This window comes from Channa argus, chromosome 20 (assembly GCF_033026475.1).
Source record: "Channa argus isolate prfri chromosome 20, Channa argus male v1.0, whole genome shotgun sequence".
Taxonomy (NCBI): Eukaryota; Metazoa; Chordata; class Actinopteri; order Anabantiformes; family Channidae; genus Channa; species Channa argus.
The window spans coordinates 14864078-14886820 of NC_090216.1; the positions used below are offsets into that span (position 1 = coordinate 14864078).

Genomic DNA, 22743 nt, shown 5'->3' on the forward strand with positions numbered 1-22743 from the left:
TTGTACTAACTTTAGCTTGGAAGTTTCCTTACAGCGTATCACACATAACCTACTGCATCGCCCCGTTATGTTATTAGTCTGCTGGGCTTTCTGTGAAATGATGGGAAGCCCAAAAACCAAGGTTTACCGCATTATGTTGGTTTAAAAATATTAACCACTGTCGTAATTGTAATATTACCTTTTATTTTAATTCAGAAGTAAATGTGTGACACTTTCTAACGAGAAAAATCAGTGGATATATTTGTCCCACTCTCTGACTCTGCCTCCCACTCTCCTCCTTTCTCTTACTAGAACAGTACCATCTAAATAACTCAGCTTATGGGCCATTTGGACAAGGGCTTCCACACCCACACAGCAACCACAGTACAGTGGGACTCAACAAATATACCTCCCTCAAAGCTGTGGGTAAGTCACACACACACACACACACACACACAAAGTGACACTGAGTCCATCTGACACAGTAACCTTTAAAGTACAGTAGGTTGGCAGTGCAGGAGCTGTCAGCTGATGAGGGTCTCTGTGATCCTTGGCAAACAGAGAGCTGATCTTCAACAGGAGCCCACGCTGTCCCTGTCTGACACCATGGTGTGATTGGTTAGATAAGGTTAATTGTGTCTATATAAATGTTACTGTGTGTGATTGAACTGCCACAAGACAAGCCTGTTTCTAAGTAAATAGTCCAACAGTTAGGATGATGTGTAAAACGTGAATAAAAACAGAATTCAATGATTTGAAAATCTTATCAACACAGGTTTTATTCCCAATAACAAATAAAAAACATATCAGATGTTGAAACTCAGACATTTTACCATTTCATGGAAAATATTAGCTCATTTTGAAACTGATGGCAGCAACACCTAAAGCTGGCAAAGGCGATGTTTACCATTGTGTAGCATCCCCTCTTCTTTTAACAACTGTCTGTAAATATCTGGAAAGTGAGGAGACCAGTTGCTAGAGTTTTAGGAGAGGAAGTTGTCCCATTGTTGTCTGATGAAGGATTCTATCTGCATAACAGTCCTTTGTTGTTTTATGATGCGCCAAATGTTTTTGATTGGTGAAAGGTCTGGACTGCAGGCAGGCCAGTTCAGCTGTTGTGATGGATGCAGTATGTGGCCTATGCAGTGTAGTCTTGCTAAAATATGCAAGGCCTTCCCTGAAAGAGATGTTGTCTATGTTGTTCTAAAATCTCTATGTACTTTTCAGCATTGATGGGGCCTTTCCAGAGGTGTAAGCTGCCCACAGGCACTAATGCAACCCCCATACCATCAGAGATGCAGGCTTTTGAGTACGCTGATAACAAGCTGGATGGTCCCTCTCCTCTTTAGTCAGCAGGACACGGTCTCCATGGTTTCAAAAAAAGATTAACATTTTGATTAATCTGACCACAGAACAGTTTTCTATTTGGCCTCAGACCATTTTAAATGAGCTTTGGCCCAGAGAACACTGCAGTGTTTCTTGATCGTTTTCACATATGGCTTCTTCTTTGCATGATACAGCCTTAACCTACACAGTGAACTGTGCAATCCACAAAATAAAAAAATTCCGAAATGTTCCTGAGCACAAGCAGTGATGTCCAGTAGAGAATCGTGCCTGTTTTTAATGCAGTGCCACCTATGGGCCCAAAGATCACGTGCATCCAGTTTTTACTTTCAGCCTTGTCCCTTGCGCACAGAGATTCCTCCTGATTCTCTGAATCTTTTAATGATATTATATACTGCAGATGGTGGGATCTCACAGTTATATGTTGAGGAACACTTTTCTGAAATTGTCCGACAATTTGTCGATGCTGTTTTTTGCAGATTGGTGAACCTCTGCCCATTTTTACGTTCGTGAGGCTCTGACTCTCTGAAATCCTCCTTTTATACCAAGTCATGTTACTGTTATCTTTTGCCAATTGTCAAATGATCCTCCATTTGTTTTTTTATTTTTTAATGTACTTTTCCAGCCTTTTGTTGCCCCTGTTCAAACTTTTCTGAGACGTGTTGCTGCCATCAAATTCAAAATGAGCTACTATTGTCCATGAAGTAGTATAATGTCTTAGTTTCAACATCTGACATGTTGTTTATGTTCTATTGTGAGTAAAACATGAGTTGATGAGATTTGTAAAAAAAAAAAAAAACTCTATTGTCAGTTGCAACCACCATCAGAGGATGTGCTTTTCAAAACACGTTACGTTTAGTCATCAGAATTGTTCCGTACAGAGCGAAGCTCTTGAAAATCCCCATGTTTTCTAGTGCTTTCAGAAAACACCATAATGGAAAGAAAATTACACTTTTAATAACACAACTCTTCAATTGATTGATTAAAAGTTGATGATTCACGCGGTTCAGAAATTGCCATTTACTATTGAGTAAATCTTTGTGGACTGACGTGGTGTAAAAGTAGATTATAGTGTAACAAATTGACACGATATTACATTGCTTTTCTGAATGAAATAATTTTCACCTTTTCTAATGTTTATTGTACTTCAGAAAGTCACAACTTCCTTTGGTTTTTTATTGCACTGTCACGATGCATCCAGATTTGGTTTGAGAAGAGATACAGCAGCAAAGCCACTGCAGCCTGGAGGAAGCTGTAGGGTTTTTACCAGGTGACCATGCAGATTGTTTTCAACAAAGGTTACACACATATGTTGTCAGTGATTTGTAGTCAGTGTGCAGAGCTACATCCGAGCACAGGCCTCCCATTAGAAACAAAACAATCCTGTACAGTGAGCCAAAGGCAAATCACTGCTTATCAAGGTGGATTTTTTTTTAACCTTCACCCCATCATTGATGGAGCATGAGCCCCCTCTTACAGCACCAGCTCTCTTTACACACTTACTTTACACTTGGGACGTGCCTCTACGGTCAGACATCCATGAGCCTTTTTAGTGAAGCTGGCAAGTTTGTAACAAACATTAGAGCTGATACACAGTTTAATGTGTGTTACTGTGGAGAGGGAATTTTAAAATGATAACAATATAAAATTTTCATAACTGTTAAGAAGCATACAACTGTAACTATTAGACCAACAGTCTGCAAAGAGGACATCACATGTAATACAAACTTACAACTAGTTTAGTATGTTTTGAATACAATGGAAACTGACAGCTGTTGTTGGTGGACTCAGTGACCTCAGATGACCTCAGATGTTTATTTTATTTTAATAATTCTCTGACATTCATGCTTCCCCATGACACACACATACACACTCAGGGCGAGGCTATTTAAAAGCATTACATGTGTCCTCATTGTGACGAACATACTTTTACTTCCATCGTCTCCATTGCACTCCGAAGGTTTTTCTTCCTCCTTTTTCCTCTGCTTACTTTCTGCAGCCTTGTAAAAAGAAGAATACATTACAATTTGCCTTACGGGCAAACACCAATTGAACCAGCTTTCCATTTTAATCTTCCTCAAACCCTCCCTCTCATCCTGACCTTCCTTAGCCTTCTTCTACTTCTATCTGTAGAATATTTTTACTCAGGTAATGGTAAAAATTTATGATTTTCACATTTTCTCTACAAGAAAGTCCAATTTATTTTTTTAATTTGTTAATAGAACCAAAGTATATTTTGTGCTTTAATTAGACCTGGTTGGGACCTTTCCAAAAAGCATTGTTGTTCTAATTTCTTATATATATTATACACTTGTATTTTCTGTTATACTATCCTAAAACTTTCTTTTTAGACATCTGCTTTAATATTTTCACCTTCTCCTACTCAACCCTCACTTACTCCTGACTGTCTTTTTGATACCATTTTAACATTTTACCTCTCTACTCCCCTTGTTACATAACATTGTGCTCATTAATTTACTTTTATCTGCTAAACCCTAGGACTGATTGATGTTATTATTGGTATTATATACCATGGCAAAAGCTTTAGGATAATAGTAAAAGCTGAAAATTGACAGACTTAACTAACATTAGCCAGTTGTATACTACTGGTCACACAAAGTGTGACTTATTTAAAAGCTGACTCTTGGCAATTTCTTTCACATTAGTTTAAAACATTTCATCCCTCATCTAAGCAGTATTATATCACTGTTTATTTGTCAGTAAAACATTTCAAACTAACATGAAGTCCAGTTGCTGTGAGTCACTCACCTGGATGAGTGAGATGAGATGAGAACATTCACAGACACGGTGAGTAAATAGAGCAAGAACATATTTTAGTGCTTCCATCTTTGGAAAGTTTCATGGCCTCGCTTTAAAAGTTTCCAAGATACTTTAAGGAGCAAATGAAGATGACATTGCTGACAGGTTAGAGCCAGGAGGTCCAATAAATGCATCATAGATTAAGCGTGATTCAGTCGTCAGTGTTCCTACAGTGACAGATTGTATGGTTTCACTTTGACAGTTCTTTTTAGGCTGCTTCTGCATGTGACTCAGAACTGCATCCCACTGTGACAAATTGAAAAGGGCTATAACAAGTTTAAAGAGGCCAAAGAAATAATATATTACCTTTACTGGCCTGTATTTAACAGTATGTTAAAGGATTATTCTTGTTAATTTCAAAGTATGTTTTGTTGTTCTAGCTTCAACATTGATTTTGTCCTTTATACATTGAGACATTCAGAATCAGGGTCTGTCTCCCTTTGAAAGATGTTTACATCGGACAGTCTGGGTATTAAATGTACTGTTTGTGTTAATCCTCTCAGGGTCTTGTGTGACCTTATTGTAGCAAGTCAAACGATTCAAGCTGTCATAGAGCAAAAAGATCCGATAACTTACTGATGCCTGATCCTTTCTTTCTCACAGCTGACAGTGCGTCCCGTAGCTACTATAAGAGCTACCCACTTATGGACTTCTCCCACTACCAGCCTGTGGCACCTCCTGCCTTCCAGCCAGTGCCAGTGCAGCCCAAAGAGAAGTCCTACATCCACCAGTCGCTGCCAGCCCACCGTGACCTGCATGCTCCCCTCTCTATCTCCATTCCCTCCAGCCAATTTGAGCATTCATGTCTCCCCAAGACCAACACGCACCCACTGCTCTCTAACTCAGCCTTCAAAGCCTGGGAGCCGACTGGTCGCCACGTCCACAGACAGACCTCTGCTCCGGGGCATACCTCTTCCACCATGCACAGCTCCACCCGGAGACACGGCTACTCAACCAGGAGGCAGCAGAGCATAGAAAATATGCCAGATCTCTTTAGCCAGTCCTACAGCAGGATGTATGGAGGACCAGGAGGTGGGGCAGGACAGGGGCAGCATGTCCATGTGCAACATCCCTCTCATCCCTCCTACTACCACCACACTAGGCAAAAGAGCTACTCCACTCACAGTACGACTGAAGTGACTGTCTGAGTGCTAAAGCCTCAGAGAGCAGCCTGCTGCAGAGTGAGCCCGCTAACAAAAAGCTATGGTTTTTAATAAATGCCAAAGCTTGGGGCAGTTGGCCCAATATGTGAGGGGGGACACATTCAGATTTACGAGATGTAAAGAGGTGTTTTAATAAGTAGAAACAGTGACATTCAGGATAGAAACAGCACAGCAGAATCACCACACTCTCAGATGAAGGACTCAATGAAGGTTTTGACTCTAGCAACAGTGTTATACATAGATCATATAAAGTATATAGCCAATCCTGTTTAACACCGCTCTCAGGCTTTTTATTGAGGTTTACTGGCCTTATAATAATGAAGATAGGGATGAAATGACAGAACTGAGTCTTAGAACAGGAAGTTTGTTTTGAGTGTTATAAAGTTTTAAAGGTTAGATTCAAACCAATTAGTTTGTGTTGGCCAAGCGATGTTCAGGAACAGAAGATCTGATTAGTTGGTAAAAAAAACTTTCTCCAGAGTTGGAACTGGAGCCCGGGACTTTTAAAAACTGGGACCAGCTGCCCATACTTTGAAATTTTATTTCACCAGTTTAATTCAACTCAAAACTAAAGCTAGTTTAATGTAAATTATGTTTCTGTGCTTCAGCTACAGGTTTCTGGGCTTAGACACCACTAAATAATATTTGGATGTACAATGAGAATCTTTAGAAAACATTTGTCTTTCTACATCTAACCACTGTTCCTGCTTAAGGAGTAATAAAATTTGTTGACCAATACACTTTTAGGTAAGAAAATTGATTTCTCTCATTCATGACATTCATTTAGCTTTTTCACATGATATTTATTTTTTTTTCATTAACGTTAATGAAAAAAGAAGAAAGCTGAAGATTTTATAAAAATTTTATTAAAAAAAACTTGACCATATTGAAAATACACAACTACATAGTCAAAGTACAACCACAATTCAGAGAAGTTAAGATAATGTGTAAATCGTTAATAAAAACAGAATGCAAGGATTAGCAAAAGTAATCAACCTATATTTTATTCACAATAGGACTTAAACAACATATCAGATGTTGAAACTGAGACATTTTAACAATTCATGGAAAATATTAGCTCATTTTAAATTTGATGTCAGCAACACATCTCAAAAAGTTTGAAGAGGGTGATGTTTACCATTGTGTAGCATCCCCTCTTCTTTTAACAACTTTCTGTAAACATCCTGGGAAGTGAGGAGACCAGTTGCTGGATGGGAGCGTATGTTGCTTTAAAACCTCTGTGTACATTTCAGCATTGATGGGGTCTTTTCAGATGTGTAAGCTAAGCTGTCTGCCCAAATCATAGGCACTAATGCCCCCCCACACACCATCAGAGATGCAGGCTTTTGAACTGTCCGCTGATAACAAGCTGGATGGTCCCTCTCCATGGGTTCCAAAAAGAATTTCAAATTTTGATTAATCTAACCACAGAAAAGTGATCAATTTTACCTCAGACCATTTTAACTGAGCTTTGGGCGAGAGAACGCCTTTTGATCGTGTTCACATATGGCTTCTTCTTCTTTGCATGATACAGCTTTAACCTATATTTGTGGATTGCAGAGCGAACTGTGTTCACAGACAGTGATTTCTGGAAGTGTTCCTGAACACATGCAGTGATGCCCAGTAGAGAATCAGGCCTGTTCTTAATGCACATCCAGTTTTGACCTTGTCGCCTTCACACAGAGATTCCTCTTGATTTTCGGAATCTTTTGATGACATTATATACTGTAGATGGTCTTTAAAGTCTACACATTTTTACATTGATGAACATTTTTCTGAAACTGTTGCACAATTTTTAGATACTGTTTGTCGCAGATTGTTGAACCTCTGCCAATCTTTACATTCGTGAGGTTCTTACTCTCCGAAACTTCTTTTATACCCAGTCATATTACTGACCTGTTGCCAATTAACGTAATTAGATGTCAAATGCTCCTTTGTTTTTGATTTGTGGCAATTACTATTCCAGCCTTTTGTTGCCCCTGTTCCAACTTTTTCACGATGTGTTGCTGCCATTAAATTAAAGATGAGTTAATATTTTCCATTAAATGGTAAAATGTCTCAGTTCCAACATCTGATATTTTGTTTTTGTTCTATTGTGAATAAAATATGGGTTGATGAGATTTGCGAATCATTGCAGTGCATTCTGTTTTTATTTAACTTTTTTTATATGATAACATTTACATTTCTGTAAATAACAGTAACTAGCTCACTTAACTGGATCACAGAAAACTAATTCAGGTGAAAGTTCTCCTTTTCTTCTTATAAAAACACCTCTACTCCTTTGCATCTCTCAGTCTACCTCTGTGCACAGCTGTTTTCTCCGTAATCCTTCCACTTGCTTTTTGGCCTCTCCCACCCTCTTTCCACGATGAAGCACTTTGCATTCTATGCCATCAGGCCAAGTATTACAGGGACAGCATCCCCGGGGTCACATTAACTTGACGGTGAGGACAATGCCACCATCATGTCAGCTCCCATCAGCTTTCATTCTTACTGGAGAAAGGAAGAGGAGGAACAAGTGGAACAACATACGAGCCAGAGGCTGGGACTCTTTAGAAAACAAGAGAAAGGGAGAAGGGAAAATAGAAAAACAAGGCTGTGAGTTTTCTTTCCTCGGGGGGAAGGAAAAGGAAGGAGTCACTGTGGATCTGGGTCTCTCACTACTGAACTGTCTGGATTATAACTCAGAGTGTGTGGACATGTGTAGAAGCCTGTGTCTAATTTCCATCCCTCAGGCACCATTGCAGGGGAAATCACGGAGGTATTTTCAGCCCTGGAGCATGAGGTACTTCTCGTGTAGTCTCTGAAAGCTGGACAGTAGAGGACATAGTGCAGAGCTGTGGCTGCGTCCGTGAACAGTCAACTGTTCAACTTGTTTGTGAATGTGTGGGTCTGCAGCACCCGCAGGAAGTGCACGATAAGGTGAACTGTTAATGATGATTGAACATGTCCACAAATGCTTCCATAAGGTTCGGAAACAATGTATTGATGAAAGAGCAGAGAGGATTTTCTGAATCCGAGCATGAAGTGTTTGTGTAGCAGCTACTAAACGACAGCAGACCAAGACCAAACCACTCTTTGCATCTTAGCTACACCCATGTAAACTGCATTAAAAAATAGTCTCTTTACTACTGTTTTCACATACATTCAGTTTCTCCACCCATATCAAAATATGAATCAGACTCTAGGAAGTGATCAAAAGGAAAAATGTTTCTTTCAGAGCTCTCAACATTTGATGAATATGATTGTCTAGCATCAGAAACACACAGAAGCTGGTTTAGACTTCACAATGCAAAAGACGTCCAAAGTTTTGTGGGAAAAAAAAAGGATTTGAGATCAAACTTTAAATATCTTTTTTTGAGCTACAGGCTTAACCTTCCTTAAATCCCTTCAGAGCTGAGAGACACGACAGAGTCAGCTGATAATTCTCTGGTGGATTTGTTAGGATAAGGGACTGCTCTCACACATGTGATCCACTGTCGTTATAGAAACATTGATGGTAGTAGCCTTCGACAGGTAAATCGATTTATTTGAAATGACAAAAGTAAATACAAGACTGTTGTGGTAGAGTCTTGTCATATGATTAAATTCCTGAAAATAAAAACACGGTAAAGATAACATTTCCACTGAGGTCCTCTCAAGGGCACCAGCTCTTATCAGCCCATAATTATGATTCAGTAGGTGAACTTCTGCCTTCTAGTAAGTTGATGTGCTATGGTTCACCTGACCATTGCTATTGCAGTTACAATAGTAACACTGTGTTACAGTCTTTTTAGGTTTAGACATTAAAAAATTTGGGGAAGTTTTCGGCAAATTGATGATTCCCACTTGAAAGTCCTCTGCTTTCCCAGCCAACCATACACCCCCACTACCTCCTGAACATCACTAAGTCTCTTCTACTTCTGCATACTTAGCTGCTAGGTGTCACCTCTCTATCACATGTCTGGAAAGTAGAAATCAACCTACTTATCCATAGGTGTGGGCTGATAAATACTTGATTAATGCCAAGTTGCATGGGGTGGTAACAGACAAATAGGCTAGTGCTTGGTTAAGTCAGGCAAGACAGGCCACAGCTCTAAACAATGAAGACAAACTTATAATTGATCACTCATTAACCAGTTCATTAGCAGAAATTTAAAACCCTTCTTCAACTGTTACTTTATCCTGGAAAGCTGTTTCACAGAACTGCAGCCGAGTTTTCACCCACTGAACTAGTAAATCTAGTGGGAATTAAAAACTTACACAGCTTATGCTACTTCTAAAGAAGTTTCTGACTCTCTCCTGTAAAGATTATTGTAGTTGCTGTAGGTTTGGGGTGAAGTTTTCGTAATGGATTTATATGACAGGTTAGGACACACAAGTGAAGTTAAGACTGTTATTTAAATCCTTAGCTAGTAATAAAAGTTGGTATCTAAGATGAACAGATTAATTAAGGATGTACTTCTCGTGGCCCCAGCTGCAACACAGGAAGACTTGAAATAATTTGAAACTTCACATGTTGATGCACTTTCAATCAGGCAAGAATTTATTTAACCTTCCTGTGTTGTGTAAGTTGTGGTATGGGATAACATATTACTACTGCCACCGCATAAGAACCTAATCCCCAGTTATACTTTATCAAAAAATAGTACTGATACTAGTGATTGGAAAAAGGGTTTGACAGTGAGAGAAGTAACAAACATGACTTTACACTAAGATATTATTAAAACTGCGATCTAGGCAATGTGTCCACAAGCTGTGTCCCTTGTCATTCAACATTATGAACATAAAAAACAAAACAAACTCAAAGTCTTTGAAATTTAGTTTGATTCAAACCAAGGGAAGGTGAAGGTGTGATTACACTGTGAGATGCACTACACAGGAAACACACTAACTACACAGATCCCTGTATTTTCATGCTGTAGTCAAGAAACCAAATGTTTATCTCTCTGTCACTGAGCGTTGTTGTTCTCTCACAATGTCATGCTGAAATTGTTTGTTGTCATGTTTTCTTATTACTGGGCCAGCAAAGGATCCTGGGTAGACATCATTTTCTCCTGACACTTGATGTATTGACTTAAAAATGTTGAGATATGACGGTTTAGAGACGCACAATCGTTTTTTAATAAGCAATAGAGGTGTAGGATTAGTTAACTGCTACAAACAGGTGCAGTGTTGTCCTTGGTATGAAATCATGGATTTTCTCCACCACCTAAAAACAAGGAACTCTGTCCTTTGAAGGGGAAACAAAACACTTTCCTTCATTTATTTATGTTAAATGTTTGGCATCTTGTGCAGAATACAACTCAATCTTCAAAATACATAGTTTTGGTCTTTTTTCAAGTACAAACGTCATTTGGAAATGATCTGTTACGCTTTGTTTATTAATCTTGTTTTAATGTTTATTTATAGGAATTTCTTATATATTTCATTTGAATAAGGGCTTTATGTAAGAGTATATATTATTACAACTGCTGTCAATGACAAAATATATTATGTCATCTTGTTAATTTGTAGTAAACACGAAATATTGAAACATAGAGAGAGCTACATGAGCTCAGTTGTAGGAAGGTCCCCATATGTGCAATATTAGAGGGTAAAGTGGACCCACTGTTCTAAGACATCTAAAACATTTGCAAGTCTAGTGAGTCATCTCAGTTTGGCACTTGAGGGTATAACTTGCAGTATATATCTAGAATATAAAGGCGAATAGAACAAAGATAGATGTATAAATGCAAACTATGTAACCAATTAAATCCCAAGCCTTTGGGTGTGATTTACAGTATGTAACATGTGTGTATACTGTACCTAACTCTACGTCTTATCGCAACAAAAACTAATTTATACCCAAAACGTTCTTTACAGAGGATTGTTTAGTAACTGGTTCCATTTTTGAAGATGAAACATTAAAGACTGTAAAATTAATATAAGTGGTTTGACGTGTGTTTGTATCAAAGAGACATTGGACTTTTGATTTTTTGGGGCGGCAAAATTCACCAAGCTGCAAGCACCTTAATTGCTTCCTATAATATTCTGCTCACACAGAGAAAAACTCCCTGCAGCCAAAAATCTACTTCACAGCAGAGTGCAGCTCTTTGTCTAATAAAGCTACATGTGCAGGCAAAAGATGACCATTAGACGAGGAGGCTTAGTATTTAAAATAATGTAACAGTCAATTTGAGCAGTTTTCTCTCTTTGTAAATTGCAAATTGTTTGTGGCACTGATGGGAATAAAACCCAGTAGTAACTGTTATAGTGAGCAGTTGTCTGTTAAGGGGAAAATCTAAACCCATAAACTGTTTGACTGTCAGCGGTAGATCTTGAGTAGTTGGGAGAGAAGCACCTCAGTGCACAGCTTACAGCTGCTATAGAATGTTATCAAGATTATCCAAGCTGACATTTCAGGCAGTGACTCTCAAATCTCAACTATATCTCAGTAACTACTAAGATATATTAACTAACTTACTACAGGTTAGAGATTGATGTAATGGCTCCATGTACTGTGGCATTAACTAGCCGCCACTGCTTCTGCTGTTTTGAACCCATAGTGCCACCTCGTGGTTGTTATTGGTACATGACATGAACTTAAAGCATTTGGTGGTGTCTTGGAATCTTAAAACACCAACATCGTAGCAGACCATTGCTGATACTATTACAGTCCATAAATCCATGCAGTGATTTCCACTATAGAACCATGTTTGCTTTTAATGCAGAGCTGCGTGAGAGAATGAAATGCTACTCAATAATGGTTAGCGTTGGCTTTAGCGCTGTATAGCAGCTCCCCCACCGGTGTCTGAGTGTGTGTGTGTGATTGTGAGTGTGAATGGGTGAATAAGGAGCAGTGTAAAGCACTTTGAGGGCCCATAGGTAGAAAAGCGCTTTATAAGTGCAGACCATTTACCATTTATATTAAGCACCACAGGCAAAATCTTTGCAATTGTATATTTAGAAACATTATTACTAAATTGGACTCCTCGGCTATTCAGTCTTGAATGATGAACCTCAGCCCATCCTTACTTCTACAAGGTTCAGCCTTTCTGAAATGGTGTTTTTATATTCAATAAAAACAGGGGGCTATAGCAGCTATAGCTCAGTTGGTAAGGCAGTCATCCACAGACCACAGGGGTCAGTGGCTCAATCCTCGGTCCTGGCAACCAAGTTAGTTTAGAGATGTTTCAATAGTTTTAGCATTACACATATCATTCAGTGTTCCATTAGTCCTTACTCAGCTTTTTGGAGACATGTCGCTGACATCAAATTCAAAATGAGCAAATGTTTTCCCCCCAAAAAAAAAGGAAAAGAAAAAAAAAAACATTTAATGTTGTGATTATACTTTATACAATCATATCAAGGTTTTAAACTTATTTTCAAATCATTGCATTGATTTTATATACATTTTTCACAACGTCCGAACATTTCTGAAAACATAAAGTGCATAAAACACGAATACATTCCTTTCCAGACATAGTCCTGTTACTTTTTCTACAGAAAACAGTCCACTCAGCCCAAGCATTTTAAGAAATAAAGGATTTTTTATTGTCATATCTTGAGTCAAGTTTTAATGTCACACATTTAACAAAGTGCAAGGTGTCAGCAAATTAAGTGCTTTTAATTAGAGTATTTTATATGGTTTGCCTTGTCCCAACAGTTTTCTACAAGTACAAAAATATGGAATAAACTAAATTATACAAATTTTTTATTGTCTTAATTGTAGCTTATTAGGACTTAACTATTTAGGATAATTGGCTTTACATATGTGTTTTCAAAATAAAATGTTAGACTTTTTATGTAACTCTTGTTAAAGATGTGTCACCCTTTAAACATGAACAGGTAGGTGTAATAGGGCAATAGGTTAAAAGGTATTAATATTATAGGAAATAACTGTAACAAGAAAACTTTTTAATAGGTATCTAACACAAGGAGAAAAACTCACAACAATTTTTTTTTCCTTAAGGAGAGATTAATGCCAACATGGAGAATGGAGGTAAGTGGCTGTTGTGATAAAACCTGAAGTACATATGAGTTACTATGCCTGGATTAGTCATACAAATATAAACAACAAAACTTTATTTCCAAAGACATCTACTACAATTTATTTCTTTATGAATTGAACAAACTGAAATAAGTGAAACAACTGAATGATGTGTGGATGATTGGTCTTGTATGTCCCAAGCACATCCTATGGTCTGGTCATTAAATGCTCGTCAACAAGCATCTGAGACACACAAAATCTGGACACTGTTGTAATGTTGGACATTACAGCCCATCAGGATGTGTATTTTGATACAAATGCAGATGGAGCAACACATTTAAAGGTTATAAAACCGTGGACATTACCGGAGATTAAAACTACTGATTAGAGCACAACTTTGCAGAATAATGAAAAGAACTGTGATAGATTAAACTGAACAGATTCTCTGAAGATAAAGACCCAGAACATGAATGTAAAGTGTGTACGGTAAACATGTGGAGCTCTGATATTGATATAGTGAAAGACTTAGGAAAGGAAACGGCCAGTGTTCACAAAGATAAGGCAAATGTATGACAGGATTGGATGGTATAGTTCTGATACATTAAGAGCTGTTTTGTATTTACAAAGAAAACTTTTTTGTTTATAACAAACACATGCGACCCTTCCTGATAAGTATATCAAATTTTTACTATCATCTTGTCTTCTCATCCCATACAATCAAGTTTTAAACAGGTCCTCTAATTTTTCCACACGATAAAGCAGCTTTGTAGCATTTAAAAAGGTAGTCAAGAGTACCAGGAGAGAAGTTAAGGATGAATTTAGTATTAAAATACAAACCCAGAGGATGTGTAATGATCTGGTTAAACCAAGGGGAGTAGCCAGGCTTTGTGAACATACAAACAATCAAAAATAATCAGTCTAATGTCCTGCTGCCTGTCACAATTTAAAATCCATGTAAAGTGTGCCATACAAATTTATTAAGAAATTTTGGTATGAAGAAGGTCTGAATCACAGCTCGTTATTTTGAAATGCAACCTGTTGCAAAGATCAAATGATTAACCAAAGTCACAGATGAACTCTGTGATCTAGCTGGTGCCTGCTGTTGGCTGTCCCACTCTTACCCTAATCCTTGTATGGTACTATAGCATTTTCCCTACTACACCTAACTCTGTCTACCTCTGTCCAGTTATGTTGTTGCCTCCAGGATTAATGACGATGGAATCCAGTAAGGGACGAAGAGCCTGGCCAAATGGTCTACAGAGGACACACAGCAGACAGAACAATCACGCTAAAACAAACAACAAAGTTGTATAGAAAGTCTTAACAAATTACAGTATGTGAGTAAATGTGAAGGAAGAGCACACAAAACCACTCTTTCGACTGAGACAAGGCACGGGGGAACCGAAAGACATAAATAACAGCCATAACTGCAGTGCCATCATTTCAGTACCATTGCTAGTGATCGCTTTTTATAAATGTTACAATGCACATCAATGCAATATTGTCTCAATCACCTTCTGAGCATTGTATGAGTGGACCTGAACTAATCATCATCACATCTCCTCATTCAGGACATCATTTGTTTGTGAATATTTATTACATTTCCCAATTTATTATTGTGTGCCTACTTTTTTCAGCTAGACTTTATTTGACAATGTTCATTTGATTCGTTTGTAGTGTTTTATTAAACTCCTTGGTATCTGTATTTTGACCTGTATTTGCCCAGTGGTATTAGGGTTTGGTTAACTAGTGAGCCATAAAGTACCAATCAGCAAAATGACCACAAACATCTACTCCAAAATTGTTTTCTAGTATTTTCAGCTGGATAGATATTTGCATCAACAGTGATTTAGCAGTGGAATCCATCTAAACTAACTGAAAAGAGAAAACGATTGTAACTACACTGTAACTACACTATCAACTACAAAAATAAAGAATGAAGCTGCAAAATAAATAAGGGGATCTTTAGTTATGTAGAAAAGCTTTATGGAATGTATTAAATTGAGCATACTCACGTGGATAATACTTCCGATGGAAGGTCTGTGATGTATGATGGGATCTTTTTACCCGTAAGAAACTGAGCCACCTCATTGCTGAAAGCGTTGCAGTTGTTCTCAAACAAGTTGTACTTGTCAACACTGTTCATAACATAACGAAAAAAGAAGAGAGAGAAAGAGAGCAGGCAGAAACGACAGAGACAGGGTGGAGAAGGGTGGGTGAATGACGCGAAAAGACAAGATAGAGACATTTGACTGAGAGATAACGAAAACAACTGTAGAATGTGACACTTCAGATATACAACATTTAGTCTCTGTAAATAAAGCTAATTTGCAAAGGACTGAAGATAATTTTCAAAACACGTATCTAGAAACTAAAACAATTATATGGATATGTGATAATTTACAATTCAGTCTTAAGATACAATATCAAAATATAGTGAAGCAGCAGGGAATTTGTAAAGCAGTTATTTGTTTATACAACTTTTATTTTCCCCTTTAATAGTATAAAGTATGATGATGTTAAAATCTTTATCACAATAAAACAATAAAACATGCCTATCTGCTGTAATGAGTCCTGTTGTTGTGAAGTAGCCCACTACCTACCCACCCAAATTGTCTGATAAAGCTCAGTGCTTACCTGTATGTGGACTCCGCCAGTGAAATCAGATGCTCCATAAATATCTCCTCGGGCACCTCAGTGAAGCCCAGATCGACTATGGAGTCAGGCTCACCAAAGGGGGTGCCACCCTATGATACAAACACATTCCCAGTAACGCTTTGCTCCAGACACTTTGTCAAAAGCTGCTTCTTGATGAAACACTTTTTCACGTAAAAGAATAAAGGTCACCGCTACACTTAAGGTTTTGCAAGTTTGAGGACAACGACTGAGCTTATACTTACTGGAGAACAACTGTTGATGCCTTCTCCAACAAAGAAGTACTCTTTTCCATGGACCACAATAGCAGTGTGCCTGTCATACAACCAAAGACATTTTTTTGTAAACCAAGCCTATAGGGTAGTTGATCAAAGTTCAAAGACCTATGGGCCTTAAAAGGGTAACACTCACCATATCCCATCAAGATGTTTTCCTGTGTGGATAAAAGTAACTGATTAAAATTAGAAAACGACTTATAAAACGTGACGTGCTACGCATGGTATCACTGTAAAAGAAAACAAAGTCTCAAGCTAACTCAAGCTAGAGGACATCCCCGCTATCCCCTGGTTCTCTCTCGGGCTAGGGGAGCACTATCTGCCCCTTTTATGATCCCAACTAACAGGAAGCTCGCCACAGACTCACCTAGCATGAGAGGACTCAGCTGGCGGGCCATACCTCTGGACACGTCGTAGATGTACAATTTTACCGGGTAAGAATCATTAAGATCCATGCTGACACGGAGAAATTTCTCCAAAACGACAAATGAACCTAACTTACTGTATCGTTTGCTGCCTTACACACAGCTAAAGTTATCCGGCTCGCTCACCGGTAGTTAGCAAACAAAATGATTTTAATACAAAACGGAAATACAAAAATAAAAACAAACTGTAGACTACTTCTAAACGGTTGTCGGACGCTGACAGCCAGTGCTGTGTCACTGCCCGACTGTAAACAACAACATGACCATAGGCCTTCGTATACGAAGAGAACACCTCTTCCGGAGTCGAGCTTTCCTGGATCTTAATCCCGCCTTCTTTGCTGGGATTGGGCCAGTAGCTTTTATTGACTGCAATCCATCCAATAGCCAAAGAGCTGTCCCGTACGTGTTGTCAGCGTGCTCGATCACGTAGCTGAACAGATCGCGCCAGACTCTAGTCTGGACTTGTCATGTAACGTTAGCTTTCTGACTTGTAGACAATAAGAGTAAAGTAGGGTAAGTAGTTTTGCATACAGAGAACTACATTTTAGATGTTCTTATTGAATTGCGTTTACACCAAATTCTTTGTGTGCATTATTAGAAATGTACTGGTATTTACTAAGCATTAACAAAAAGTAAACAAAAAGTTGCTAATCACAAGCTAAGCTAGCCTCATCCCTATACACCCACCAGGATCAGCGTTAGCTAACTTAGTTACTGGTTACGCTAAACATTAAAAGCATTGCTTTAACTTTTACAATTATTGTTCTCTGATCAAAATGGCATTACATTGTTTTGAAACAAGACGGCAAATCGTTAACGTTAATTCAACTTAGGAGCTGGGCAACACTGGCAAGATGTGCTGCCAGTATTTTGCGTACGTACGATGTAGGGTTAAACATAATTAGTCTTTTTGCAGCTGCACCAGCGCTACCTGCAAGGCTCCCTCATGACTTTGCTTTCTAACAAGAAACGGGATGTTTCATTTTCAGAGAAGTAGAACTGCAGATTTTTATTGCATAGCATGATGCTGCAGTACTGTTTCAGATTTTATTTCATGTTTGTTTTAAACCTGATTTTCCCTTTCTCAGTTCTATGCTTATTTACAATTATGTAAGATTTATGTTTAACTGTTGGTGTTTTGACCTGCTGTCATAGACCACTAGTGTTTGTATCAATAGAAGAATGCATGGTTTTTGTTTTTTTTTTTAAATGCTGTGGTCTTATACAGTATATTTAGCATTGCAGGAGTGTTACAGCTTCTTCATTTTTCCTGTTTTTGTCTCCTGCTGTACATAATCAAGGGCAGTCCTAATGGCAGAGTGGAATGCTTACTACCACAATGAGGATGAGGATGAAGAGCAGGAGGAGGGGGAGCAAGCAGATGGTGAGATGTAACCAAGAAGTGCCACTAATGCAAGACTGTTAGCTGCTGTTGATCTGTTGATTTAATCACCCACCGTAAGACTATGGAGTTTAGGTGAACTTAAATTAATAATTTAACCTGTGGGTTAAATATGTTAGCAGATAGCATGTGATATCAAAATGTAAGTCTATTAAAGGTGTACCCAAACAAACCAAGCTCTCTGGGGGTTTTGTCAGGGACCTACAAGATCACAGGGAGAGACAGTTTGGTTTTCTTGGTTGATGCCTCCAAAGAAATGTTCATCAAAGGAGAAGATGGGCAGCCCTCCAACTTTGACATGACAATGCAGGTAAAGTGGCCCGTTATGTTTTATTTAGGAATTGCAAGAACTGTTTTAGAATCATCTTTGATATTATATACTGATCAAGCGAACAAAGTACTTAAAACTCCTAATTTATTCTAATGACAGAAGTGATAGTTATTGTGATGAAAAACAATTTTTGACTGAAATAGCATGAAAAAAAGGTGGAAATCCCAGATTTCCAGGTTAAAGATTCAGATTAAACTCACAATTAAAGAATTACCCTATTAGTAATTTTTGTTGTCAGGTATGACTTATGATAATAAGTGCATATTCTGCTTTTGTAGGTTGTGCGCAGCGTGTACACAAGTAAGATCATCAGTAGTCACAGGGACCTGGTGGCTTTGGTTTTCTATGGTACAGAGCAGAGCAAAAACCCTAGGAACTCATTCAAACATGTTTATGTATACCATGACCTTGATGAACCTGGTAAGATGCTGCAATAAACTAGGAAAAGATCACACTTTGCGTATAATGCTGATATGCTCACAGACACTATGAATCAAATGTACACTGTTACACATTTTTAACTTAACCTAATATGTTTTTTGTATTTAGAAGTAACAAATCAAAGAATGTGTTTTTAAAATAGTTATAGTAAAATGATGAAAATAACCCTGGTGCACTAATAGAGGTATGCCTTTAATTAATTAAGAGTTTAATTAACTTTGATTAATATCTAAAGAAAAAACAAATGTGCTAGCTGCAAAAAATATTATGTTGATGAAAGAAATCTTTGTTTGACCTTTTTTGACATTTAAAAAAAGGAATTGCAAACGTTTCCATTCCACTGTATGTGTTATGTCTGCCTGTTTCCTTAGGTGCAAAGAAAGTGCAAGATGTAGATGCTTTGCGGGGGGACAAAGGTGCCCAGCTAGCAGCAGAGACTATGGGCAGTGGGGAGACATCATTAGGAGATGCTCTGTGGTGCTGCTCCAACCTCTACAGTGACATTAAGCTTCGTCTCTCACACAAGCGACTCATGATCTTCACTTGCAGGGATGAACCACACAGCGGTGACAGTACAAAGGACCGGCAGGCTCGCACAAAGGCCAGTGACCTCAAAGAGACAGGTGGGTATGATGTGAACCCTTGTGCTTTTTCCTTTTTCCTTATGCTTTTTCAAATTTGACAGTTCAGAAAATTTGTACCTTTACACAACTAAGTTGCACGTTGATCAAACCAACACCATTAGTTCACCTTAAATTCCTAATCAGCCATTCTTTAGTTTAATTTCACTTTTATTGTTGATAATACATGTGCATTATATGTGCACAGGATGTTTAGCCTTTATGATGCTTCATCTGATTGATCCCTTTTCTCTTAGGTGTTGTTATTGATTTGATGCACCTCATGAAACCAGGTGGTTTTGATGCTTCGCTCTTCTTTTGTGACATTGTAAGTCCACCAGACGATGAGAGTGAGATGGGACTGCAGCTAAAACCTTCTGACAAACTGGAGGACCTTACCAAAAGGGTGCGAGCCAAAGACCAAAAAAAGAGAGCGATGGCCAGGTAGAGATAAATAATTTGTTTTTCCCTTTTTGATTAATTACGTTTTTCTTTTTCTTTTTGGAATATTATATTAAATATTAAATATTATTATTAAAAGATATAATATATATTATAATCTTTTTAATATATCCGTTTCTTCTCTCTCACTTTCTTCACACAATCCTTCTTTCTCTGCCATCATTAGATTAAAGTTGTGCCTTGGCGAGGACATAAATGTAGCGGTAGGAATTTATGCAACATCTGTCTCAGCTCGAAAACCCGGAGCCATCAGACTTTACAGGGAAACTAACGAGCCAGTCCGCAGTAAAACCCGCACGTTCCACACCCAGACCGGCAGCCTGCTGCTGCCCAGTGAGATTAAAAAAGCTCAGGTAAAGCCAGATAAAAATACTAAGGTTATTGCTATTGTTTTTTTTTTTTTTTGGGACGCATATTTTGTAAAATATTTCGTATTTATTTTATTGTATTTAATACATCCTATAATATGTTACCCACTATAAGTGCGTGATTATAAACAACTGAAAATCCACATTAACATTTTAGTGTTTTTCAGTGACTTTGTTATGTTTTTCCTCCTTGTGTGTTTTAGGTCTATGGTAAAAAGAAGATAGTGATGGAGAGGGATGAGGTGGATGTCATCAAAAAGTTTGATGAACCTGGACTGCTTCTGATTGGATTCAAGTCAATGGAGAGGCTCAAACTGCACCACCACATCCGGGCCTCTGTTTTCCTGTATCCTGAAGAGGATGAGGTGAAAGGTATGTGTGTCTGTTTGTTTGATTAATTTGCTTTAAATTTAATTGGAAGACATTTCAAAATGTCATTATTTTTGAGTTTTTTGCAAGTTTTTGCTAAAGGATGATTATTTTAAAGATGAATGTGTGTTAGTGTTTTTAAGGATACGCACTGCAAATAGTAATCAAAAATGCCAGCCCTGTGGGAAAGTAAACCTCTCACTTCTTTGTTCGCTGACCTGTAATGTATTACTTTCCTCTTCAGGCAGCGCTTGTCTGTTTTCTGCCTTGTTGAAGAAGTGTAGTGAGAAGAATGTGTTTGCTCTGTGCCGTTTCATCTCCCGCCGAAACTACCCTCCTCGATTTGTTGCTCTGGTGCCTCAGAAAGAGGAATTTGATAACGGGAAAGTACAGATTACACCGCCTGGTAATACACTACTGGAGACTTACTGCATTTGATTAGGTTAAATAATGGTCAAAGATTGTGACATAAGTGAAGCTGTTGTAGTCTCACTCTTTGAATATATCCTCTACATATGTATGATTTAACCATTCAAAACTATTTATATTTATAAGCATAATAGGCAAATACATTATGGTTTAGGCCACTGTAGTGGACTGCAGCTTGATAGCAACTTGTCATCTCTTGTCCGTGTCAGGCTTCAATGCCATTTTCTTGCCATATGCTGACGACATTCGGACGTTGGATCCTCCCCAGCACCCGTCTGCTTCACAAACACAGGTGGACAAGATGAAGGAGATCGTCTCCAAGCTTCGCTTCAAATACAGGTACCTTTGTAAGTTCAGTGGTTTACATGGATTTCACTGGAGAAAAAATAAACTGAGGTCCTGTACCCAATTTTATAACTAATAGCAGTTGGTTTCCTTCACGAAATTTGTATTTTTTTTAATGTCATGCAGGAGTGATGCTTTTGAGAACCCAGTCATCCAGCAGCATTACAGGAACTTAGAGGCCTTAGCTTTGGATATGATGGCTCCAGAAGAGACAGAGGACCTAATCAGTAAGACACAGACCTGGTTCTTCTACTGTCCGGAAAAAAACACTGCTTGTTTCTATGTCTCACACCTCCTCTCTTCATCTCTGTGTCAGTGCCAAAGGTAGAACAGATTGACTCTCGTCTTGGTCCCTTGGTTCAGGAGTTTAAAGATCTGGTCTACCCTGCTGGCTACAATCCAGAGAGCAAACCAGCTGCCAAACGCAAAACAGGTCAGAGCTGCATTCATAATACAAGCTGAACAAAAACCCTTCGCTGTATGTTTGGTGTCAACATTAGTTTGAATTTTACCAACTTATTACACAATATAAATGCAGAGGTTTTATCAAGTAATTTATCAATACCAGAGACGTTCCAATCCCATCAGTGGTTACTGTGGATATTTTGTGTTACCATGCAATTAAAATCAGTTTGTTTTTTTTGGCTGAATGTTGTTTTTGTTTGTTTGTTTGTTTTTTATATAATAATAATAAAGCAGAAACAGGAGGTGGAGCTGAGAAGAAGCCTAAAGTAGAGGTGCCAGAAGATGAGCTAAGGGCCCATGTGCAGAATGGCACCCTGGGAAAGCTGACTGTCCCTGTGCTGAAAGAGGCCTGTAAGCAGTTTGGGGTTCGTACCACTGGGACCAAGAAGCAGGAGTTGATAGAAGCTCTGATTGCCAGGCTGGGTTCATGAGGAGTTTATCAAACTTGGTGTCAGATCAGTGTGTCTACTGTTAATTCCAATGTGCAAATATCTCTCAACGCTTTTTTAAAAGTCTATACGGATCAGTGCAACTCTGCACTAATGTCTGAAGTCTGTGTATCATTCATTCTTCCTTTACATAATGTGTAAAGGTAAACAGAACTTTGCAACACAAATAAATATTCTCCTTATACACTGTACTTTTCTCTAACAGAGAGAAGTTTACACCATTTTTTTATGCTGTACTGAGAATAAATGTAATTAGGAATGACACTTGTGAATATTGTTGCATTTGAATAAATAAACCAAAACATTTTCATATCTCTGTGTCTGCTTAGTTTCGGTTCCATAACTGTACTGTACATATTAAGCAGCAGTTCCAGTTCTTCCTGTAACAAGAAAAAAGGTGTGTCCTTCCAAAGTAAGATTGCAGGACTATCAGCATACCTGCACCTTCGC

General features: G+C 38.2%; 3 protein-coding genes across 7 annotated transcripts in view; 2 read left to right on the forward strand and 1 right to left on the reverse strand.

Annotated features, from left to right (window-relative positions):
- shisa8b (shisa family member 8b) overlaps window positions 1–11810 on the forward strand; it is a 35513-nt gene extending 23703 nt beyond the window's left edge. The window contains exons 4-5 of the mRNA XM_067489261.1: window positions 292–405; window positions 4747–11810. Coding sequence (XP_067345362.1) covers window positions 292–405; window positions 4747–5291 — 659 coding nt within the window. The 3' untranslated portion in view covers window positions 5292–11810. The remainder of the gene's footprint in view (window positions 1–291; window positions 406–4746) is intronic.
- An 836-nt stretch (window positions 11811–12646) lies between these two features.
- Window positions 12647–16918, reverse strand: desi1b (desumoylating isopeptidase 1b). 2 transcript variants are annotated; one of them, XM_067488302.1, is made up of 6 exons: window positions 16555–16918; window positions 16324–16363; window positions 16158–16227; window positions 15895–16004; window positions 15273–15395; window positions 12647–14511 (listed from the first exon to the last, which is right to left on the reverse strand). In XM_067488302.1, the coding sequence occupies exons 1-6, from the start codon at window positions 16640–16642 to the stop codon at window positions 14430–14432; spliced, it is 513 nt and encodes a 170-aa protein (XP_067344403.1). In that variant the 5' UTR covers window positions 16643–16918; the 3' UTR covers window positions 12647–14429. The 2 variants fall into 2 exon arrangements, with proteins under 2 accessions (XP_067344403.1, XP_067344404.1); XM_067488303.1 differs by having other exon boundaries at window positions 16324–16345; window positions 16555–16916.
- Window positions 16919–17009: 91 nt separating this feature from the next.
- On the forward strand, window positions 17010–22599 carry xrcc6 (X-ray repair complementing defective repair in Chinese hamster cells 6). 4 transcript variants are annotated; one of them, XM_067488298.1, is made up of 13 exons: window positions 17010–17125; window positions 17914–17996; window positions 18212–18324; window positions 18624–18765; window positions 19158–19409; window positions 19664–19850; window positions 20035–20221; window positions 20440–20608; window positions 20850–21011; window positions 21244–21373; window positions 21506–21606; window positions 21696–21812; window positions 22076–22599. In XM_067488298.1, the coding sequence occupies exons 2-13, from the start codon at window positions 17924–17926 to the stop codon at window positions 22273–22275; spliced, it is 1833 nt and encodes a 610-aa protein (XP_067344399.1). In that variant the 5' UTR covers window positions 17010–17125; window positions 17914–17923; the 3' UTR covers window positions 22276–22599. The 4 variants fall into 4 exon arrangements, with proteins under 4 accessions (XP_067344399.1, XP_067344401.1, XP_067344400.1 ...); XM_067488300.1 differs by having other exon boundaries at window positions 22079–22599; XM_067488299.1 differs by having other exon boundaries at window positions 17018–17125; window positions 17919–17996.
- Window positions 22600–22743: the final 144 nt, after the last annotated feature.